Source organism: Coffea eugenioides, chromosome 3, assembly GCF_003713205.1.
Source record: "Coffea eugenioides isolate CCC68of chromosome 3, Ceug_1.0, whole genome shotgun sequence".
Taxonomy (NCBI): Eukaryota; Viridiplantae; Streptophyta; class Magnoliopsida; order Gentianales; family Rubiaceae; genus Coffea; species Coffea eugenioides.
This window is the reverse complement of record NC_040037.1, coordinates 2,448,769-2,473,580: the sequence shown is the minus strand read 5'-3', so window position 1 is coordinate 2,473,580 and position 24,812 is coordinate 2,448,769. Positions and strand designations below refer to the sequence as shown.

Genomic DNA, 24,812 nt, shown 5'->3' with positions numbered 1-24,812 from the left:
CGAAATGTGAAAAACATTTTAAACGATTTTTCCTATAAATATTTATTATTCAGTATGCAAGAATTGAATATTTTTCAATTATAAATATTTTTTGTAATAATAATTAACAAGAAACCAATTTCATAACCATAACCCAGTTGGTACCAACACGGCATGTTAAGCTGGGGATCGTAATTCTGAAAACGGGACTGGTATGTTTCTGTTTGGATTGTAAATTATTTGAGATATTTTTACTGTAGCACTTTTTGTGATGTGATGTATGTGAGATAAAAAGGTAATTGAAAAGATAAAAAGGTGTGTTGGAAATTGTAATGATGATGTAAGCAAATAAATTTTGGCTAATAATCCTCTATCCAAACAGAGTAGACCCTTGAACTCTTTGTCTAAGTAAAAATAAATCCCTCATCTATTTTTTGCTGACTTTAAGCCCTCAAACTTGTAATATTGGGCACCCATGACCCTTTTAGCCAGTTTCTCCGATTTTGCAACCGGAAGGCCAATTCACACGAATGCCAGTGTGCTTCTTCAAAGAGCATTTTTGTCCGCATTTTCTAAGCAAAAAGGAACAACTTCTCCTTCTTCCCTCCATCTAACCTAACCCAACCGCTAACTTATTCAACAAACGAATTGCAGAGGGAAGAGAGAGAAGTCTGCAAAGAAACAAAAAAAAAGAAGAAGGAGAGGGAAGTAGAGCAGAATATCTGCAAATATCTATCATACATCAAAATGCAAATTATCCTGGTAAAATGCATAAAATGGTATGAATGTTGGAGGGTGAGATCAGGATCACACATGGTGGCTAACAAGAGAAGGTTGTTTTCCCTTGATGCGGTTACCGCAATAGTCTCTGTCATGTCTAAGTCGTTGTAGTTGAGGCCAATGGGGAGTTTCCAGTCAAAGTGGTAGAGCAGAAGAGCTAAAGGGAGCTCAACATTCGCTAAACCAAAAGAAATTCCAGGACAAATCATTTGGATAGAGAATAGTGAGATTACTAAATGGTGGCTCTCCGGCCACTTGACGGGAATTGCATTCAAAATCGAGTCCAGGAGTCTATAATTGATCAATTTTTGCCTCTGAAAACTAGCAGCCAGTGGTGGCGAGACAATGCGTTGCCTCGACCATCTCTTCCGAGCTCATGAGGCTTTTATAGAAAAACTAGTTTTTTTGGCCCTCGCGCTGTGCATAAGAGTGCCCAAGATCTACTTAAATCAACTTAAATCAAAAGTTAACCAAAACATGTAATATTTAGCAAAACAACGGTTATAAACTCATCCAAATGGTTATGTAGTAGAAGTGCCTGTGTCTGTCAAAATCTCAAATCCGGCCAGCTGTCAGGGTTGAATTAAAGCAGCCCACCAGTCCAACCCGGCGAGCAATTTAGGTCCCATGCTACCGCCTGATCTACTTCTACAGAGACACAAAAACAGAGAGGATTGTCTGCGAAATCTGACTTGAGCTAGAGAGAATCCTAGAGCTGAATTAGCATGGACGACGTTCCTATTCACAAGATCCAAATTTCTGGTCCTGCACTGGCCTCCCTACTCCTCCGTTTCTCCTCTTCCCCCGGGGCTATTCACGGCCTTCTTTTCGGCCACGTCACTGTCTCCGCCACCTCCTCTCTCTCCGACGATCCCACCTCCAATCTAGACCCTTCTTCCGCTGATGTCGACGCTGGCACTGCCATTCCGCTTCTTACAGCCACCGTCACCTCCTTCCTCTCCCTCCCTTCGCACCTCCCTCGCTCACTCCAACCCCTCCCGAATCCTAACCCACCTTCCTCCTCCCTCCTCGGCTGGTTCTCCGCCCGCCGCAGAACCCCTCTCCGCCCCTCCCTTAACGACTCCACCACCACGCACGCTCTCTCCTCCTCTACTTCCCTCTCCCTCTTCCCTTTTTTAGTTTCTTTGCAGACTTCTCTCTCTTCCCTCTGCAATTCGTTTGTTGAATAAGTTAGCGGTTGGGTTAGGTTAGATGGAGGGAAGAAGGAGAAGTTGTTCCTTTTTACTTAGAAAATGCGGACAAAAATGCCCTTTGAAGAAGCACACTGGCATTCGTGTGAATTGGCCTTCCGGTTGCAAAACCGGAAAAACTGGCTAAAAGGGTCATGGGTACCCAATTTTACAAGTTTGAGGGCTTAAAGTCAGCAAAAAATAGATAAGGGACTTATTTTTACTTAGACAAAGAGTTCAAGGGCCAATTGGATAATTTGCCCTAACTAATAACAAAACTCAGGTCTTGATGCAAGGAAGTCAGGATTTCCGGGTTCCATCCATCATCAAGGCCAGGTTTGTTAAGCCAACCCTACAGCCGGTTGCCTTATTTCAATTGGGCCCCAATTGACATGTGAAAGATGTCCACGCTGAGTTGTCTTGTTAAGACTTCATCTGCCCACGCCCCACGGTGGAGAGTTCAGTCTACTTTCCACGCTAGAAGCAACCGTGACTTCACATGCTTAGTTGCTAACAGCCGTCTTGACTCTTGATCCTTGTCTGTGGTTTATTCTAATTTGGTCAAAATGCCATGGCTGTTAACGTTAAAGTTGCATCCATAATGAGGAGGGAGATTCGACTACGTGTGCATGGCTAGTCTTGAGTTTTCACATTGAAAAACAGTGGAAAATTTTCATACCTGGTCCAGTCACATTTATAGTTTATTCTTTTTCTAGTTTCACAACCCCGACAACATACTTAACGCGCAACATCTTAGTCAAGATGCATTTTTAATCACTTGTTAGATCATTAAAAAAAAAGCCCAATTAACATGTTCATATGTTTAGGGGTAATAAAGGGAACCACCATACTTCTATCACCCCAAAAAAAAAAAAAAAGAAAAAGGCTAAGCATTTGTCTACTGCATATTTGCTTGTTGTTTATTTGGACCAACTGACCTCTAATCTGATCAAATTAAAGAACGGACTCTTTTTTTTTTTTTTCTTGTCAAACCCAGGAGTATCCCACCTTTGCCGGACTAATCTTCTGGACCTGAAGTAAAAAAGAACGGACTCTTTTTTACTTCAACATAATTCACTTGTCGTATATATTGGTTTTTGAGCTCTATAGAAAATATCTAATCATTACGAAGGATAGCACTAATTAGAGCACGAAAGCATTGCCCTGTGACAAAATTTTAAGAATTTGATCAATTATATGCTATTTTTTACGTGTTGTATGTGAAAATTATGGTTTGAAGACCTTGTCCTCATAATTCAGGGACTTCAAAACCTTATGACATAACTAATACTGGTTTTGCATGAAATGAGCCTTTACCTAGGGCCCTAAGCGATGGTGCTTTGACTAATTTATCCCACTATGTTTGCAACTTTTTGCTAATTGATTTCAAAAAAGTTTTCGATAAAGAAAGTATACGATTTTTTTTGTTTAAAAAAAAAGGAAAGGAATTACTAGTGCAGTTAGAATATTCTCTTTTTTTTTTTATTGTCGATCAACTGATTTCATATAAAGCACTAAATTTTTCTAATTGAGGGGCATCATAATTATAACATATTATTATCTTTTTATCATGAACCTGATGGTTGGGGATGAAAAGGGCATGAGAAGGTGCGGAAGGGTAAAAAAAAAAACTTACGTTGCTTTTTTTTTTGTCAAATCAAAGAGAGTAACTGTTATTTTCCAAACATTAGGGTTATATAAGTTATTTGCTCAAATATAAGGAGTCCAAATGTAATTCCTACGTTACTAGAATTAATATAAGTTACAACTACCTCAGTGAAAGCTTGAATTACTGTTTTCTCCTCAGGCTCATCGTGCTGTTTAAGTACATTTTTGGCAACGCAAGTATTCAAATTCCATGCACCATTTTATCAGTGAGGGCTTTTATCGGTGTCATCGTCACTGTTAAATTAAATACTACACAAGTTGCACTTGGGTAAGAAAGTAAAATACCCAAAGTTTCCTGTTTTCAAGCTCTCCTCGCTGCCTAAAGTTTCTGCTCAATGAACCCTCGTTAACTTCATAGCATAGCAGTCCTTAAGTTTCCTTTCCCCAGTTTTCTCTCGTTCCATCTTCTTCCCTGCTTTGCTCTTGGCAGACTAGAACCTTCATTGCATCCCAGCAAGAAACCTTGACCCCTCTCTCTGCTACCAGGATGAATCCTGAATTCTTCATCGCTTTTATATCATTCGTCTCTTATTCCTGATCTTCTCGCGATTTGGTATTTTACAGTTCTTCTGATTGGCTCGGCTAGCCACCTCCAAGCCCCGCTTTGCATCATGTCTGTGCCGATAGTTAGGGAGGAACAGAACTCTATTATCCTATCCAGATCTACTGAAGTCCAACTTATGATCTGTGGTGGGATGATGAACGAGGGGGATGTGGCCATTACAGAAGAGAGCACTATCAGGTGTCAACCAACTACCGGTCTGCTGCACACAAAAAAGAAAAGATAATAGACACGATAATTTCATGAATTCATTCCAACTATGGATTTGATGAATTCTTTCATGATGATTAGATGAAGGTGAGTGTGTTGAGTTGCAGGTCTGACTTGTTTTTTACGTTAATTAGTTGTCAAAATCTGTTAATCAAGTATCTGGTTCAGTACTTGGACATGGTCTTTAATTTTTTGTTCATTTTCTCATTGGTTTTTCCTCTTTGTTGTTTAGGTGGATGGATGGATTTCGAGCATTAAATCCGGCTGCCGGGTTTAAACAGAGGTTCGCCGCTTGGGTTTTAAAACTGCTGTCTTACTTGTCAAATTTGGTGATAAGCTTTGTCTTTCATACCTGTTCATTATAATTTTCCTGCTTTTTCGGGGGTTTGACAACTACAAATATTTTCCTAAAAAGTGCTTTGTTAGACCATTCTGAATCAAAACATATGGATAGGGCTAGAGCTGTAAACGAGCCGAATCGAACCGAGTATTTCATGTTTGAGCTCTGTTCGTTAAGGTATTTGAACGACGTTCGTGTTCATTCGTTAATTTTCGTACTCCAAACCTGTGCTCGTGTTCGGCTCGTTAAGCAAAGTTCATGTTCGAGTTCGAGTTCGTGTTCGATTCGTTTAATATAAACGAGTTGTTCGCGAACATGCTCGAAATGCTCGAATCCAAATTATTTTAAACCTTAAATATGTCATACAAATCATTAATCATTCTAAAAAATAATTAAAGCACTAAGTGATTAAATTCTATTATTCATTAACTATATAACTAACATTAACATAAAAATAACAAATAAAATCCTCCAAATATAAAAGTCTAGCCATAAAATTAATCATAAAATTTGTCAAATGATAATTATGTCTATGTTCGCGAACGTTCGTTAAAACTCGCGAACATGCTCGTGTTCGCTCGATTATTAATCGAACAAAAAAAATCGTTCGACCTCGGTTCGTTAAAAGTTTCGAACGGGTCTTTCACGAACACGAACGTGTTGAAACGAACCGAATACCGAACAGTTCGGTTCGTTTAACAGCTCTAGTTAGGTCATGATCAAACTAATGTATTTTGTTATCATGAATCACATTGACTTGTTGAGTTTTCCGAAGATATGATTCAACAATATAAATGCTTGCCAAGAGCTATAGGATGGAAATTTTGAATATCAGAAAATATAAATTAATATATAAATGTTGGAACATTAACTTTGTTGAAATATAAATATAAGTTGTGATAACGTGCCAGTTGTATTGACAAATTTATTTCACATTTTCAAAAGGCTTTTGTGACGTCTTTGCAGCTCATTTAAGTGAGGGGTGAGCAATCGATAGGGTATGAATACCAACATAGACTATACTACTTTTGTGGATAGTAAACCAAGGTCACATGTCATCATAGGATAGCGTAATGGTATAAGATTATAGAGACTGTAATTGATAGGATTAGGCACAAGTTTATGCCTAAAAGAGATATTGTTTACATTGTGGATATGGAGACCATAGTAGGATCTGTGCCTGTATTGAACCTTAAAATGTATTAGTCCAATATATAAGACGAAAAAGAACTATCCTAAAATAGATAAGATGAAATTACAAATCCAATATGAGGTCTAATTTTTTTTTCTTTTCTTAGTTAATTCTTTAGAAGGTACAAATCCAATGGGAGGTCTAATTGTTATTTTCTTAGTTAATCCTTTAGAAGGTAAATGATCATAAAACAAATGTAACTATAAACTCTCTGTGAAAACTGAACTACATATTTGTAGTACAGAATAAGTAGTAAGAGATAAGAGTTATTTATTCAAAAGTTTGGTCAATATTCAAATAATTTTGTGATGAATAGGAAATATTATTATTGGTATACAAACAAAATTTTGAAATATTTCAACTAAATTGAAAACTTTGCCCATTCTCATGGAGCCACTATTCATTTGGAGTATTTAACCATTGGAAAATTTTGTTTGCTAGAGTATTGAATCACTTGGTTCCGATGAACTACGAACTATTTTTAGTAGATCATTTAACCATGAACTTTAGTCACTATATTAACAACTCTATTACTTCTGCAAGAAAATGCTTAAATGTGAACTTTAATTTGAGAGATAAGATTAATAATTCTTTCATTGGGATCCTTTCACTAGTTTCATATTAAATATGAACTTTATTCACTAAAAAAAAAGATTCTGCATGAAGCATTTTGCCTACTTTATCGTAAATTGAAAGAATTATAGCCATTATATTAATAACGCTGGCTCTATTGGATGGCCAATTATTTGGAATAATGTTATATTCTTGTTTGTCCCTTTTATTTTATTGTGCTTCTCTATTTTTGGTTGGCACTAATATTCTCTTTAGACTTTAAGGCTATAGAAAGGAATGAGATGAGAAAAAAGGTTGGTTGAGAGAAATTCTAGAATGAAAACGACCTTAATACTCATTTTGAGAGAAATGTCAAGTAAACAAAGGTGTATGAATAGTTTTGTTTTCTTCAGCTTGATCTAATATTAATCATGAATTTGTATTACATATTTTAGACGTTAAATAAATTAAAAGCAAAAGTACAAAAGTAAGTGACAACTATAGCTTTAGATTTAGACAAAAAAATGAATAACATAATAAGTTAGTTTTGAGTGACTAAAAATCACTGACCGTCACTCAAATTAATAGTGATGAAAGTGTTCTTCTTTTAGACCCTTTCATTCTCCCCCACACCCTCTCTACCTGAACTGTCAGACTTAGGATTTGAACTATGAACATGAAGAGCTCTTTTTTGACCACTGGACCAACCCCAGTGGTTTAATAGTGATGCAAGTATTCATTTGATGATTCCTAAAATTTTTCCCTCCCACTAAAGTATCATTCCTCATATTTGTATCACTTACTAAAGCTTTCCTTCTTTAATTTCCTCAGTTTTATTTCTAGTCTGTTATCAACAATGTTTTAAAATTCATTGATAAAAATATATTGAATTATGTCAAACAAAGTTTCTGCAACTTCTACATAAATCATTTTCCTAAGCTTATGTGTTTAACAAAGATTAATAGTTTTGATGATTTTTAACAAACAAAATAAACACTTTGTAACTTTACATGATCATTATATGGAGCCCAAATCCCAAAACCTCAAAAAAAACAAGCCCACTAGATTTATTTCGGGCAAGACACAATAGGTCTTTGGGCAAGGTACCAGAAACGGTTCTTTCTGGGGGTTCGGGTACCATTAAGAAGAAGAAGAAGAAGTCTTTCTGATATACGAGAGAAGCGCAAATACAGAAAGATTAAGACCTCAGAAGAATAATCGGCAACTGAGAAAAAGATAAAATAAAGCAGCGAACTTCATTTCAATTGTTTATTGCTATAAAATAATAAAAGTAAAACGTCTTGTGTTCGTGCACATCTGAGAGAGAGAGAGAGAGAGATGCACAAATAACCTGTTTAACATATTCAAACCCCACTTGCCAGGTTTAGGAATCATTGAAAAGCTGGCCAAAGGGATTTTCCTTTCTTGTTTTTTATCCCCATTTTTATTTACTATTCTTTTAAGTGTAACATGAGGTAGAAATACATTTAATTGTTTATCATACCTAGAGATGTCAAAATTGGTGACTTGGGTGGATTTGGGTTGGATAAACTGGGTAATGGGTATAAGTAAGTCAACCCATTTATATCCATTTAATTAAATGGGTATAAATGGGTAAGTCAAAAATGAATTGGGTAACTCAATTATCCATTTATAACCCATTTATTTTAACTTTTTATAAACTCATTTAAATTCATTTTTGCAAACTAAATTATCAATTTAAACCGCTCTTTGTACCCATCATTAGTTTTAAATATTTACTTATAATGTTCAATAAGCCTAATTACCAATTTTTTTTTCCATTTATACTCTATGTCACAAAATTACATATTATTTAATAATTGAATAATAAGAATATAAAAATTTGAACTAAGTACTATAAAAGTTAATATAAATACTTAATCCAAAAATTTTGAACCCCTAACATTTTTTTTCATATATAAAATTTAAAATTTCAATTTAGAAAGATAAGAAAAGATGCTAGAACTTATCATAAATTGGTAATGCTAAAAAATGAGCAAGTTAACAAGTTAAGAGAAAATAAAATAATAAGATAAAACCAACAAATAATAATAATAATAATAATAATGAAACAAAATTAGTTAACATCATGACAAAATGAAAAATTTGAAAAAAAAGGGGTGGGGGAAGAGAAGAGACTTGGGAGAAGAGAATTCTAAATGGGTTAATTGGGTTTGATGGGTTAAATGGGTGTTATTGGGTAACCCATTTATACCCATATACAAAAATTTAAGATACCCATACCCATTTATTCATGGACGGATATGGGTAAATTTAGTTAAGTGGGTTGGTTTGCCACCTATAATCACACCCTTAAGATAGCCAAAACAATTAGCAAATTGTAGCTTTAAGACTAATAGGCATGACGCTAACCAAATTGTATGTTGAGCTAGTTTTATTTGCATACTAACAATATATCCCAAGACAAATCTGTTAAAGTTGTTCAATCATTATCAAGTCTGACAAGATAAATCTCAGACATCTAATACATAAGGCTAATTATTTAGGAGGTATGCAACAGCCAATCTCTAAGTTGCATTAAAATGCAAGTTCTTTCAGTTCAGTTTAAGTTCACAATGACTGTAAGATCAATTAACAAACTAATTAAATGGAATCGATGCACCCAACTAAATGCCCTGAGATAATAATTTTTGTGATCCAAGTATCACCAACAGTTCAAATAATCAGCTATTCAGCAAAGAGCTATAAAATTTCACCTCTTATACTCAAAGGCCACCTTTCTATTTCAGTAATAGAAACTATAGAATATTCAGTAAAAACAGAACATTTGGCAAAGGTGTCTTCAGGAACTGAATGTCAGTAGGCACAACTTGTAATTAGATAAACTGTACACAATTTCTGTGCAAATGTACAGTAGTTAGTCCAACAACTGCATTTCTTTGAACTAGAACAAGTTAATTAAGGAAAGCAGTTGTTTAATATTAAACAAGTGCAGAATGAACAAAGGTATGAACAAAGGTGTCTAACAATTTCAGAAAATAACAGATTTCAAGTTTTGTAGTTGCTTTCAGTCACTATTTCAAGTTTCTAGCAAACTTTGATGTTAGTAGTAGTAGTTTATGGACAAATAAAGGCTTAATCTCCAATCAGTTGATCTATTTACTCAAAAAAAAATCCACAATAGTTTGTCAATATTTTAATAATTTCTGACCACATCAATTGTATGGGAGTCCATGGATATACCAGTATCCTAGTTAAACTCTTGATTGATAACAAGAACAAATAGTAAAATTTCTTGTAAATTGCATGAGCACTTGCTGCTAATTCATTGAAAATATCATGCTGGATATATTAGGCAATTCATGTCAAAAATTTCAGCAATTAACCTCCGCTAGCTCCAAAATATATGTTTGGTAAGGTCACAACAATAACAGAAATAAAAAGTATAATCCTGCTTCCCCTAAAAAATCAAAAAATAAATTCATTTATTGAAAATTATATCACAAATTTTTCAGCAAAAGGATAGAAGAAAATCCATGAGAAATAAACAAAAAGATCAAAATTCATGAAATACACCTTCTTAATGGTACTCGAAATAATGGTACCTGAACCCCCATAAAGAACCGTTTCTGGTGCATTGTTCGAAGACCTATTGTGCCTTGCTCGAAATAAATCTAGTGGGTCCGTTTTTCCAAAAAAGAAAAAAATAAATTCATTTATTGAAAATTATACCACAAAATTTTCAGCAAAAGGATGGAAGAAAATCCATGAGAAATAAACAAAAAGATCAAAATCCATGAAATACACCTTCTTCTTCTTTTTAATGGTACGCGAACCCCTTGCTGAAAAATTTGTGGTATAATATTCAATAAATGATTTTTTTCTTTTTTGGGGAAGCGAGCCCACTAGATTTACTTCGAACAAAGCACAATAGGTTTTCGGGTAAGGCATCAGAAACATTTCTTTCCATTACTTCGGGTACCATTAAGAATGTGTGTTTCATGAATTTTGATCTTTTTGTTTATTTCTCATGGATTTTCTTCTGTTCTTTTGCTGAAAAATTTGTGGTATAATCTTCAATAAATAAATTTATTTTTTTCTTTTTTGGAGAAGCGAGATTATACTTTTTATTTCTATTATTGTTGTAGCCTTACCAAGCATATATTTTGGAGCTAGCAAAGTTTAATTGTTGAAATTTTTGTCTTTAATTGCCTAATATATCCAGCATGAGATTTTCAATGAATTAGCAGTAAGTACTCATGCAATTTACAAGAAATTTTATTACTTGTTCTTGTTATTAATCAAGAGTTTAACTAGGATACTGGTACATTCATGAATTCTCATACAATTGATGTGGTCAGAAATTATTAAAATGCTGACAAATTATTGTGAATTTTTTTTTGAATAAATAGATCAACTGATTGGTGACTAAACCTTTGTTTGTGCATAAGCTACTGCTACTAACATCAAAGTTTACTGGAAACTTGAAATACGTGACTGAAAGCAGTTACAAAACTTGAAATCTGTTATTTTTTTTAAATTGTTGGACACCTTTCCTTATACCTTTGTTCATTCTGCACTTGTTTGATATTAGACAGCTGCTTTCCTAATTAATATGTTCTAGTTCAAAGAAATGCAGTTGTTGGATTAGGTACTGTGCATTTGCACAGCAATTGTGTACAACTTATCTAATTACTAGTTGTGCCTACTGACATTCAGTTCCTGAAGACATATTTGCCAAATGTTCTGTTTTTACTGAAAATTCTATAGTTTCTATTACTGAAATAGAAAGGTGGTCTTTGAGCATAAGAGGTGAAACTTTATAACTCTTTGTTGAATAACTGATTATTTGAGGGGTTAATCGCACTTTATCCCCTTTAAGTATAGGTCATTTCTCACTTTACCCCCCAACATTTATTTTTTCTCCGTTTACACCCTTCGTCAGTTCAGTTAAGCAATTGCACCGTTAAAAACTTCAAGATTTCGAAATTGCCATACAAAAAGGGCCGTTGGTTTTAGCTACAAATTTATATATAATATACAAAAATATCTCTCAATGAGTTATATATAAAGGGGTGTCTGATATATAAATTAATATATAAGTGTTGGAACATTAACCTTGTTGAAATATAACTATAAACTGTGATAACGTGCTAGTTGTATTGACAAATTTATTTGACATTTTCAAAAGGCTTTTGTGACGTATTTGCAGCTCATTTAAGCAGTAAGAGGGGTGACCAATCGATAGGGTATGATTATCTAACGTTTCCCGAAAAAAAAAATCGATAGGGTATGAATACCAACATAGACTATACTATTTTTGTAGATAGTAAACCAAGGTCACATGTCATCATAGGATAGCGTAATGGTATAAGATTATAGAGACTGTAATTGATAGGATTAGGCACAAGTTTATGCCTAAAAGAGATATTGTTTACATTGTGGATATGGAGACCATAGTAGGATCTGTGCCTGTATTGAACCTTAAAATGTATTAGTCCAATATATAAGACGAAAAAGAACTATCCTAAAATAGATAAGATGAAATTACAAATCCAATATGAGGTCTAATTTTTTTTTCTTTTCTTAGTTAATTCTTTAGAAGGTACAAATCCAATGGGAGGTCTAATTGTTATTTTCTTAGTTAATCCTTTAGAAGGTAAATGATCATAAAACAAATGTAACTATAAACTCTCTGTGAAAACTGAACTACATATTTGTAGTACAGAATAAGTAGTAAGAGATAAGAGTTATTCATTCAAAAGTTTGGTCGATATTCAAATAATTTTGTGATGAATAGGAAATATTATTATTGGTATACAAACAAAATTTTCAAATATTTCAACTAAATTGAAAACTTTGCCTATTCTCATGGAGCCACTATTCATTTGGAGTATTTAACCATTGGAAAATTTTGTTTGCTAGAGTATTGAATCACTTGGTTCGGATGAACTACGAACTATTTTTAGTAGATCATTTAACCATGAACTTTAGTTACTATATTAACAACTCTATTACTTCTGCAAGAAAATGCTTAAATGTCAACTTTAATATGGGAGATAAGATTAATAATTCTTTCATTGGGATCCTTTCACTAGTTTCATATTAAATATGAACTTTATTCACTAAAAAAAAAAGATTCCGCATGAAGAATTTTGCCTACTTTATCGTAAATTGAAAGAATTATAGCCATTATATTAATAACGCTGGCTCTATTGGATGGCCAATTATTTGGAATAATGTTATATTCTTGTTTGTCCCCTTTATTTTATTGTGCTTCTCTATTTTTGGTTGGCACTAATATTCTCTTTAGACTTTAAGGCCATAGAAAGGAATGAAATGAGAAAAAAGGTTGGTTGAGAGAAATTCTAGAATGAAAACGACCTTAATACTCATTTTGAGAGAAATGTGAAGTAAACAAAGGTGTTTGAATAGTCTTGTTTTCTTCAACTTGATCTAATATTAATCATGAATTTGTATTACAAATTTTAGACGTTAAATAAATAAAAAACATAAGCACAAAAGTAGTGACAACTATAACTTAGAATTTAGGCAAAAAAAGAATAACATAATAAGTTAGTTTTGAGTGACTAAAAATCACTGACCGTCACTCAAATTAATAGTGATGCAAATGTTCTTCTTTTAGACCCTCTCATTCTTCCCCACACCCTCTTTATCTGAACTGTCAGACTTAGGATTTGAACAATGAACCTGGAGAGCTCTTTTTTGACCACTGGACCAACCTAAGTGGTTTAATAGTGATACAAGTATTCATTTGACGATTCCTAAAATTTGTCCCTCCCACTAAAGTATCATTCCTCAAATTTGTATCACTCACTAAATCTTTTCTTCTGTAATTTTCTCAATTTTATTTCAAGTTTGTTATCAGTAATGTTTTAAAATTCATTGATAAAAATATATTGAATTATGCCAAACAAGGTTTCTGCTACTTCTACATAAATCATTTTCTCAAACTTATGTGTTTAATAAAGATTAATAGTTTTGATAATTTCTAACAAATAAAATAAACATTTTGTAACTTTACCTGACCATTATGTGGAGCGCAAATTTCAAACCCCAAAAAAATAAGTAAACCCACTAGATTTATTTCGACCAAGACAACATAGGTCTTCGGGCAAGGCACTAGAAACTAGGGGTGTGAATCGAAATCGAAATCGGTAATTTGAAACTTTGAAATCGAAATTTTTCGAAATTTTGGTATCAAAATTTTCGATTGATTTCGATTTCGAATTCACCAATTCCGAATTCGAATTCGTTCCGAATTCAATTCGAAATTCGGTAAATTCCGATTTCACCGAATTCATGAATATAAAAATTATTATTATATAAAAATTATATTACATATATAAATAAAAAATATTAAATATATGTGTGAAAACGAAATTGAAAGGAATTTCGATTTCACCGAATTCATGAATATAAAAATTATTATTATAATATAAATGTTATATTATATATATATATTAAAAAAAGATTTGAAATCAAAATAGAAATTTCGAATTCCGATTTTGACTAAAATTTCAATTTGAAAAATCTCATTACCGAATTCGAAATTTGGAATTCAATTCGAATTCGGTCAGTAAATCGAATTTTTCGATTTTGCACACCCCTACCAGAAACGGTTCTTTTTGGAGGTTCGGGTACCATTAAAACGAAGAAAAAGAAGAATGAGCTTATTTATGAGGGTAGGAATGCTTTTATGAGAAGATCATATCCGTCTTATATTTTATTAGTTTCAGTCTATAAATTTCTCGTGTTACTGGTCTAATGTCCAATCTTTTGCTTTACTGTAGCAATCCCCTAATTGAATTGAAACTAATTATGAAAATGTGTTGAACAATTTCAGAGTGCGTAACTATCTCACACATACGGTCTCGTGCTCTGAAACTTCTAATTTTCTATTAATGGTTTCTGTTGTTGATCTCGTATAATTCGACATGAATAGCTACCATATTTTTATCGTTGGCATAAGAATTAATCAGTGTTAGAAGTGGATAAGATAATGTAAGGCAAAATAATTCTTACTACAGTTTATGATACATGAATAAACTTTAATTTAGAAATCAATCAAATTGTAAAAGCATCCTATTATATCAGGAAATTAATTCCACAATTAAAGAGTAGAGTAGGTACTAAAAGGTGTTTAGTTTGCAATTAGCAAATCTAACATCAATTTATATAAACTCAAACAAAAAGTCTAAAACTCAATTCGATACTTTCCTGCTGCATCTTGTTTAAGAATGGTACGAAATTACATTTTTTCAATAAATTTTCTTTAATTTTTCTCGCTGTAGACACCAAATTTTTGGTGTAATTTCATTTTTTAGTTTTTATTTGTCGTGTTCATTTTTAGTTTTTAGTTTCCAGTTTTATTTTTATTTTTAAGTTTTATCATAGAATTTGTTGAAAAAGAAAAAAAAGAGAAAAAGAAAAGCATTCAAAAAAATATGTTTTAGTCATTTTGTTTTTATTCAATGCTTTCTTGAAAGAAAAATGAAAATGAAAATGAAAAAAAGGGAAAAAGGAAATTTGTTCACAAAAATATATTTATTTCTTTAAATGCAACCTTTTTGCACTTTAGTTATTTTTATTAAGTTATTTTGAAAAAAGAAGAGAAAAAAGGAAAAATGAAGAAAATTTGGAAAAATGGACATTTTTGTTGTTTTTATTTATTTATTTAGTTTGTTTTTTTTATTTGTTTTCATTCTTATTATTATTACTTGGTTTTTGGCAATTTGTTATTATTATTATTTATATTTTATCATTTCTGTATTTATTAAGTTGAAAGTTAAAAAAAAAAAAAAAAAAAAGAAACGCGACTTGCAAGCTGCGTTTTTGCAGCTTGCAAGGGAGGACTTCGGGCAGCCCCTTGGGCTGTAAATATAGAAGAGCTGGCTGAAGGTTTAGGGTTGGAAGTTCCCATATAAATAGCAAAAGGATGGACAGCCGCAAGGGAGTTTTAGGGAGGATACGGGGAAGGAACGAACAAACGGCAAAAGAAAAAACCAGAGAAAGAGAACACGGCCGGCTAAGGAAAACTGAGAGGGGGCAGTTAACGACGGTAGAAAGAAAACAAAAGAGAAAGGGGGGATAGTCGACTGAAAAAAGGGAGAGAGGTTGACAGCTAGAATCTGGGGTTGAGGGTTTGGAAAAGGAAAAACCGACAAAAGAAAAATCTGAGAAAAGTCTGTGACTTGAGAGGAGGGGGACGGCTGGAGAGTTTGGGATTGGAGAGATAGAGTGAAGAAAGGAGCAACATAGGAGGTTGGCGGCTGAAAACTTGAAAGGGAGGTCGGATGAAGTCTTGAGTATCCGGGGGAGCTTTAAGGAAAAAGAAACCAAGAGAGGGTGGATAGAAAAGGAGCAGCGGCTAGGGTAGAAAGGCGAACAGAAAATCAGACAAGGAAGAAGAAATTTTCTGCAAAATTTTCGGCAGAACGGGCTGATTTTCGGCACACCTTGCGGCATGATTATCTCCGGTCTGGTTGTTCAATCCGATTGGATTTTTGTTTCTGCACCAAGTGGGGAGTAAGGGGAAGGTTTCTTGTTCAGAAATTGTTCGCAAATAACAACGGGAAGATCGTCAAATCTGGCCACAAAGGAGCCGCTCTGCCTGCACTGCACCGAACGAAAACACAGCAGAAACTTTTGTTTCGGCCCAGCAATTCAGGTGATCGTTTCTGAGCCTCTCCCATACTCGTTTACGTCCCTCATTGTTTATAGATGGAAACAATTTCCTTTGGCTAAAACTTTCATGAAATTTCAGAATTCTTGCGGGAGCTTTTCCTTTTCTTTTGAATGAATTGTTGTTCCTCGGGTTTTATTTGTTTCTGATATTGCGAAAAAGCTGTCTTTTGTGGTTTGAATTCATCAAAAGATTAGGATGGGTCAATGCTCAATGGTCTTGGGGTTTGGTTAAGTGAATGTTGGCTTTTGACGTTTCCATCTTAAGCTACAAGATGTTGACCTTTGTCTAGTTTTCGGTTGTTGTGAGAATTTCTGTTTGGATAATCAGACGATTTGTTTAGATGGCATTAATTAAAATGGGATGAAGTCCTTGTGGTTTTTAGATTGACAAATGTATAGTTTTTTGTTTGAGTTTGCGAATGATTTTGTTAGAGAAGCTTGCAAAAATTGCAGCAAGTTTCATTCGTTGTTGCTGAAAGTCTTTTGTTGCTGGAATGGTTTTTGTACCAAATTTGCATAGAAATCATCTTCGTTTTGGCTCTTGCATGCATGATGAAGTATTTGGGGATGATGAAGTTGATGGGAACTTGGGGAGGGATCTTTGTTGAGATAGTTGTTTAAAGTTTGCCGTGGCTTATGGCTGTTTGTCTTTGTTAGATAATTTCCAGATTTTGTTGTAGAATAGAGTAGATTCATCCAGCTGCATGATCTTATGTTAGGCTCCAAATCCTATGTTATCTAGTTATAATGATGGCTAAGCATTAGAGTTACATGAAAAGACTTCATTTATGCAAGATCAAGTGTTTTGTTTTGGTTGCTATTGTTGTTGCTATAACAGAAGATAGGATTGCAGCAAGCTTCATACATGAATTGCAGAATTTCTCTTCCTGGCATTTGCATGATTTTTCTTTTATGCTTTGGTTTGATTGAATGTTGAAGTTGTTGACATGTTTTTTGGATGTTTGTTTGGAAGAATTTTAATCAAGTTTGTGTTAAAGTTCACACATGTTTGTGAAAAATGAAAGTAGCAATATGTCTTGGACTGCAGAAAGCTTTCGGAAAGAAAAATGAATGATTGTTGCTGAATGAGTTCTTACGTCTTTTGCATGAAAGTTGCATGAAACTATTTTCTAAAATTTCACTTTGGCCCCCCAAGTCTCCCCTTGTTCCACTAGGACCCAATCGATTAAAGAATTTCATCAAATTGGTCCTTGATAATTTTAATTTTACAACTTCATTGTTTGTTTGTTTTAATTAATTACTATGCTTTGTTTCAATTGCATTTAATTCATGACTTTAGGGGCTTCATGATCAAGTGAGCTTTGTTTTGCCCATTTCTTTTGATTTTTCTTAAATAAATTGGTACCTTGACCTTTTTTATTATTTTGAAGCTAATATCTCATTTACTCGATTTCCATCGCAAGGGAGGTAACTTCTATACTTTTGAGTTATTTTTCCTACGTGCTCCTATGTGCTAAATGTGAATTGCATGTCTACTTCGCTTTCCTTACCTCTTTGCGTGCATTTACTTGCTTTTGCCTTCATTTAAGTTTTATGGGGTATGTGTACACCTCTTGGCTTGTAATAGATAGTGCTCGGAGAGCATCTGGTCCATTTCCCTTTCCCTTTTATTTAAGTTTTATGGGGTATGTGTACACCTCTTGGCTTGTAATAGATAGTGCTCGGAGTGCATCTGGTCCATTTCCCCTTCCCCGTGCTTGCTTGTTTTTGTTGCTACATGTTATTGCTTTAATAGGCTCTTGCATCTAGTCGAGCATGCTAAATGCTATGTGCTATGTGTTTACGAGTATTTTGGCATGTCTACTTGCTTTCATAGCCATGAATGAATGGAATGGATGAATGTACGTTTCCGCTAGTCCAAGGCTAGTCGGAATTCATAGAATGGGCTAGTCCAACGCTAGACCCTTAGGGATTTCCCTTCATTAGCACATCATTTGCTTGTTCACCACATATCATGCATTTTTCTTAGTTTTATCACTTGGCATGCTCCTCGAACCCCTTTTCCCTCCATTTTAGGATTTTTGCATTTCATGCTAGTAACAGGGTTCATTTGCTTGAGAGTCCCCTTAAATATGGGATATAGACGAGTGTGGCTTTTTCTAAAGTCTTAGCACGCTTATATCCTCTCTATAAAAGGGCAAATTGAGTCATGATATAGGTCTCCCCGTCCCAATATGCATGAATTCCCTAGGCTCATGCATTCTAAAGTCCACTCCATCATTACACTTTCACTTTTCCTCATTTTTGCACACGTGCACCCTTGAGTTTCTTCACTTGCACACGAACACTTTTATCATTACTTGCACACATGCACTTCATATTATCATTTCACATACCGTACATTGCCCACTCACGTACACACTTTCATTTACATATTTATTTTCTTTTATTACTTTTTCAAACTCATGTCCTCACATTGCACGCATGCATTTCATTCATTTGCATCCCACTTGCATTATTCGTGACTTCTTCAAAGGATTGATATTGGGCTTCACAATTAATGTGATTGGCACCACTCAACCTTTGAAGGGAAATTTCCTCCAATTCCCCTAGGTCTAGGGTTTGCATTCATGTAGAGCACTCAAATGTAATAAATTCTTTGGTTAAAACAAGAAAATCTTTGATTAAATCAACGCAACTAGCCTTGGCTAGGTCAAAGGGGTGCCTTGGATTCTATCCTTGCCTTCCCCTTTGTCAAACGTGACTCCCGAACCTTTTTCTTTGGTTTACGTAGACTAGGAGTCGTTTTAAAAAGGGTTTATTACTACTTGACTTTAAAACTCATTTTTGGGTGACTTGGTACACCTTAAACCATTACCAAGTGGCGACTCCAAACTTTTCATTTCAAAACCCTTTTTTAAAACTATTTTTTGGCCAAATCGTCGCTTTCCAAAGTCCCATGGCCTTTACTTTTACTTTGCACACGTTCACACACCACACTTCACACACACACATCACTCGAATCGAAAAGTGGGGCGCGACAGTTGGCGACTCCACTGGGGACTCCTAAGTGGGTCCAAGCATTTTGACTTAACCATTCGTTTCCTTTTTCTACCCTTTTTATGCATTGCATTTGGATATTAGGGTTGCATTTTCTATTTTAGGACTTTTTGCCTCGCGCGCGTATCAAACTATTCCCTCACTCACGTGTGTATGTTTGGTTGATTGGATGTATGTATCTCGCGCTTGCATTGCATTTGGGGGGGTGTGTGTCACCTTTAGAGCCTCGCGTGGTTCTCACCCCTTTCCCTCAAAATAGGGGAACACTTCATACGTGCACGTTTACTTGCTTTATCCCATTTTATTTTTTTTTCGTGGGCGTTTCCCACACCGCCTTATAGGATTAGGATCGATTGCCTTGGGTAGGCGGCTGGTGTGCTCTGCGCCCATAGCGCTACCTAAGGGATCACTCGAGCCACCGATCAAAGGCCCTGGGAGTGATGACCCTTCGCCTTTAGGTCTGAAGGCTTGGGAGCCGAGACTTATCGAGTCTAGTTGCATTAGTGAACCCCAGCCTCATGCATCCATATTAGCATTTTCCTAGGCTAGAGTCAGCCTCACCCTTTTTTAAGCACAATTAGGCACGAGGGAAGGGGTTCCACCCCTTTTATTGGCTTTTATCGTATTTCTTTTCTTAATTTCTCCCAATGTGTTATGTGTACTATCAACTGCACTAACCATTTCTTTTGTTTTCTTGGATTGCATTCATGTGCCTTAGCAATAAGAGGCCTTATTGGCACTCTTTTAGTGACTCACCCACTAGATAGCTCACATGTCTAAATTTCAGTCTTTGCACTTACTTTTCAGTAAATACATTTCATGTTTAGCCCTTTTCCCCCCGTTGCATTATTTATGTCCTTTAGCTCACATTTCATGTTTGTCACATATTTACCTAGCTTTGATAAATGGCATCATGCATAAACCATAGAAAGGGAATGCCACATAGGGAATCCCGTGTTTAGGAATAAACCACCTTGTGTCTCGGATACTTAATCCAAAGAGACTTGCACGTTTACATTTTGTACCATCCAAAGGGGTAGTGCACAAGGTAAGGTAGGATCCGATCATTTTCATAGAGTGATCTGTGGAATATGAGCATCTAATAATCACTTTTTGGCCATTTTATCAAAAATTGGTAAAAATCCCTTGCGTGAAGGACATTAATTTGAAGAAATTCACAAATGATTCCTTCTATTGAGACGATAAATAAATTGAGGCCAAAATTTGATTTTTAGAAGCTCATAGGCTAATGCATCTCAATAATTTTGAAATAACCAATGGCCAGACAATTCAACCAATCCATTTTGCCAATTCATTCAATAAATCATCATTTCATTTGACCAATTCACCCTTTTTAGGGTTACCTAGTCGATTTTGAATAAATCATCAATTCATTTGACCAATTTACCCTTTTTAGGGTCATTTGACCAATTTACCCTTTTTAGGGTCGCCTGGTCGATTTTGAATAAATCGTCAATTCATTTGACCAATTTACCCTTTTTAGGGTCATTTGACCAATTTCCCCTTTTTAGGGTCATCCGATCGATTTTAAATCGTCGATTCATTTGACCGATTTACCCTTTTTAGGGTCGTTCGGCCGATTTTTGAACAAGTCACTAATTCAATTTCATTCATTTGGCCAATTTACCTTTTTTTTAGGGCAACCGAGCCGTTTTTGAATAAATCAAGGTCCGTTTAATCTACTTGATCAATTCACCCTTTTTTAGGGTGCTCTGATTAATTTTGAAATTTCTTTGAATTCATTTGACCTGTTTCCCTTTTAGGGTAATTTGATCGATTTTAAATAAATTGTCAATTTCATTCAATCCATTTGCCCTATTGGGGTTTCATTGTCAAATTCCAAATTGGGAAATCTAGTCAATTTTGAAGAAAACCGTCCATTGCATCCAATCACTTGATCAATTGGGGTTTTGACCCGTAATTCACTGAGAAATTTTATCAACGAATTCCAATCTCTTTGATAGGAAGTTCGTCAAGGTCAAACCCATGCGTTTTGCACATCAAAGGTAATCAATCCCTTCGGACGAGGTCCTCATTTTGACAAACGTCTCTTCTTATTCCAATGGGCCAAATTTTTCAAAATTATTTTCACTCCATAAGCTGATTGGATCCATCAGGTATTGTATAGTGCCTGCTCTGGAGGATCGCATTTTCATGCTAGGCCTACCCTTGGCATAAAAAGGGCTCCCCAATAGGACATGCATCCGAATTTTTTGGATAGTTACTAACTCTTGCCTTTTTCTTTTCCTTTTCTTTATTTTTATTGGAATATCTAAGCGAGAGTTGAATTTAAAGGCAATCTTTCAAAATTCGCAGGTAATATTTAAACATAGCTTCTCGTCGAAGCCCCATCATAACGCGATCCCGCAGTCAAGCCCAGAGGAATCGTGTAAACATGAGTTCAGAACCGGAACAGTCGGATATGTCTGCTACTACAGCCCAACCTGAGACTGCAAGTTTGGGGGTCCAACTGACCGAGATGCTTACGAAGTTTGGTGAGATGGCATCTGAAATGGCCACCCAAAAGAAATTAATCGATGAGCTTATCAGTAGCGGAGTTCAACCCGAGCCAGTACTCGTCAGTCAATCGGGGCCAGAATCATTTGTCATCCCTTCAACTCAAGTCACTGATACTCCATCATTCCCTATTCCACCCGAGGAAACTTTCGCCTATCCCACCACAAATTTGCCATACGCCTACCCTCCTAATCCTTCATCTTTTCTTACTCGCAGGCAAGGCTCACAACCCCAAGCTACTTCAAATATATCACCTGAGCTACATACCTTTTATTACCCTGCTGCTGAACCTTTCCTACCAGACCACACTGTTCAAACCAAGCCAGAAATGGGGGAATCTTCCACTCCCGTTGATATGAAGCTGCTCAAGCGCCTTGACCGCTTTGATGAGTTTATGGGGAAAAGTCAGGGGTTGAACAAGCAAGGAGTTTTGGATTACGATAAGCTTTGCCTTTTGCCGAATGTGCGGTTGCCTGAGAGGTTCAAAACCCCTAAATTTAACAAGTATGATAGGACGGGTAATGTCTCTGCCCTCGAATCGCAGTTGGATGCTTTGCAAGGACAAGGGAGCAGTGGGAAAAAGCAACAATTCCAAAAGGAAAAGGGGGAAATCGTTTTTGTTTGTGATCGAAACCGTGTCCCAAGCTCCAGGCCTAGACAGCACCCTACCTACTCAAACTCCTACCCTTATCATTCGAACCCTCATCCTGTTCATCACCCTAATACCACTCAACCTCGTCCTCGCCCTAAATACACCAACTCGTCTATAGCCCCTTTTCAAATATCTCAGCCTAACTTCCAACAAGTTCGACCCCGACCTCCCTACAATCAACAATTTTCTCCACCAAACAGACCTACCTACAACTATCCCCAACACACTAAAACTTACAATCAAAGCCGTAGCCGAACATTCACCAACCTAGGCAGGCCTCTGGACCAATTGTATGAACAATTAAAGGCTGCTGGTAGAATTGGCATAATTCTCCCTCCAACTTACTCTCATGGCGTCCCTGCCGGATACAATCCTCAGTACACTTGCGCCTATCATTCGGGAGCACCCGGCCACCCAACCACTGATTGTAGAGCACTTATGCACAAGGTGCAAGATATGATTGAAGCAGGAGAGATTGTAATTAGAAGAAAAGAGGCACAAGCGCCAAATGTGGATAAGAACCCCCTGCCAGAGTACGATAACACCATTGGGGTTATTATGGACCATACGGAATTTAAGGAGCCTGCTAAAAACTCATCAAGTGAGGCTGAAGTGTTTGGAAATGATGCAGAATTTCCCGATATCCCTGAGGGATCAATTTCCAATTGGACAGCCGAATTTCTACCCATTCAGAAGGAGTTTCGGTAAACCTAAAGGGGGTTTGTTATTCATGCGAATTCATGAGGAAAAAACTTTTGCATCTGTAATTAGCTAATGAAAACATCTTTACTTTTGACTAAAATTTGCGCATGTAAATATTTTTTTTTAAGTTTTATTTCATTTGCTTTCAATCAAAGGTTTTATGAAAATGCACAAGTCATTCTTGTCAGGTTATTTTGTTTATTCGTTTGTTTATATTTCGGTCATATTGCTTGTTCATTTGTTTGTTGTATATTTGTTTGCTTATTATTCTAAATTCGTTAATTCTTTCAAATGACCAAAGATAGAATTATTTGACCCTTTGGATATCACTTTTCTGGAATTCAATAATGGCAATCTCTATCTCACTCACGACTTGAGAATTTTGGAACCCAAATTTCAAAGCGAGAGTGATAATGAGAAAGTATTTGATTCTTTTTCAAAAAAATCTTGAACAAAACGAGGAGAAATTCGAACCAAACCTAGAAGCCATAGCAATTGTTCACATTGGCACTGAGAATAAGGTCAAAAGGACATAAATCAGCATTCGTTTGGACAAAAGCAGAAAAGGAGATGATTAAGAGTTTGACCATGTGTCAAGGTGTACAGATGGTTGGAGGCAGTCTCGTTTGCAGTAGCAGAAATTCAATCTTTGCACACTCTAATGGGAGTTCAGCCAAGAATGCCGTTTGTCATGAAATGTTACAAACACGCCTGGCCTGAGCCTACGACAAGAAGTTTCATCAGCATACATTTTGAGGAAGGCGACAAAGCACTCAAGCGAACTTTGCCAATACAAGACGAAGGCAGAGACAAATTCGCCCAAAATCAGAAAGGGCCGTTCGTTGTCCAAAAGGTATTACCTGGCGGAATACTCATTTTGGCGGAGATGGATGGTCAAACATTCCCTCAACCCATCAAATCAGATATGTGCAAGAAGATTTTCATTTGATCATGCAAATTTTCCTTAGAAATTAATGCAAATGGCGAAATGCAAGTCAGGCCCTCTTCTTTTACATTTAAAGCATTTTATCCCTACTTGTCCCCTTTGAGCCATCAGAATTGACAAATTTTCGTTTGGCAGCCCCTGAGAATTGCCAACCCCACACTGGGGCAAATTCATTTTGAAAAGAGATGATCGGAAAGAAAAGGAAACCCCACACTGGGGCAAATTTAGTTTTTGAAGAAAAATGCAAAAGTGAAAAATGCAATGAAAAGCACAAAGAGAAGAATTCAATTAAACTGGGGCAAATTTCCTCAGTTTTGTTCAAAATTCGGAGATGATCTCAAAATGGTGCAATCTCAGGTTATTTCACACCTCTCATCAAATTTGCTTTCAAGCCTCAACTTTTCTTGAAAACACCCCACCTGACCTCATTACAAAAGCCCAAAGTCCTGGCTTTCGTCACTTGTTGTATTTCTATTAGGAATTTTGCTAATCAACTGGCAAGTGATGTTCATAAGGCCTTCGCCTAATCTTACAAGGGAAGTGCATTTTACTGATGCCTGAAATCTCTAACTCACATTTCTGAGTCGATCATGGTCGAGATATTTCGTTTTTTTTAGGGTGAAAACCCGAAAGGGCGCCTCGAAGAAGGAAGGAAAAGAAAGGAAAAAGGGAAAGAAAGAAAGAAAGAAAGAAAAGACAAAACAAAAACAAAAACAAAAGGGGTGGGGGCAACCTTGGTGAAAACCCGAAAGGGCGCCAAGGCAAGTTGTTTGCAACGAGCAAGCACGAG

At 35.6% G+C, this 24,812-nt stretch overlaps 1 protein-coding gene and 1 long non-coding RNA gene across 2 annotated transcripts; both read left to right on the top strand.

Annotated features, from left to right (window-relative positions):
• The first annotated feature begins 1,484 nt into the window (after positions 1-1,484).
• Positions 1,485-1,949, top strand: LOC113764966. Its single transcript, XM_027309014.1, has one exon. It carries the CDS (start codon positions 1,485-1,487, stop codon positions 1,947-1,949), a length of 465 nt encoding a protein of 154 aa, XP_027164815.1.
• A 2,028-nt stretch (positions 1,950-3,977) lies between these two features.
• On the top strand, positions 3,978-4,819 carry LOC113766809. The gene is made up of 2 exons (XR_003467796.1): positions 3,978-4,476; positions 4,622-4,819. It is a non-coding gene; the product is annotated as an uncharacterized LOC113766809 (long non-coding RNA).
• Positions 4,820-24,812: the final 19,993 nt, after the last annotated feature.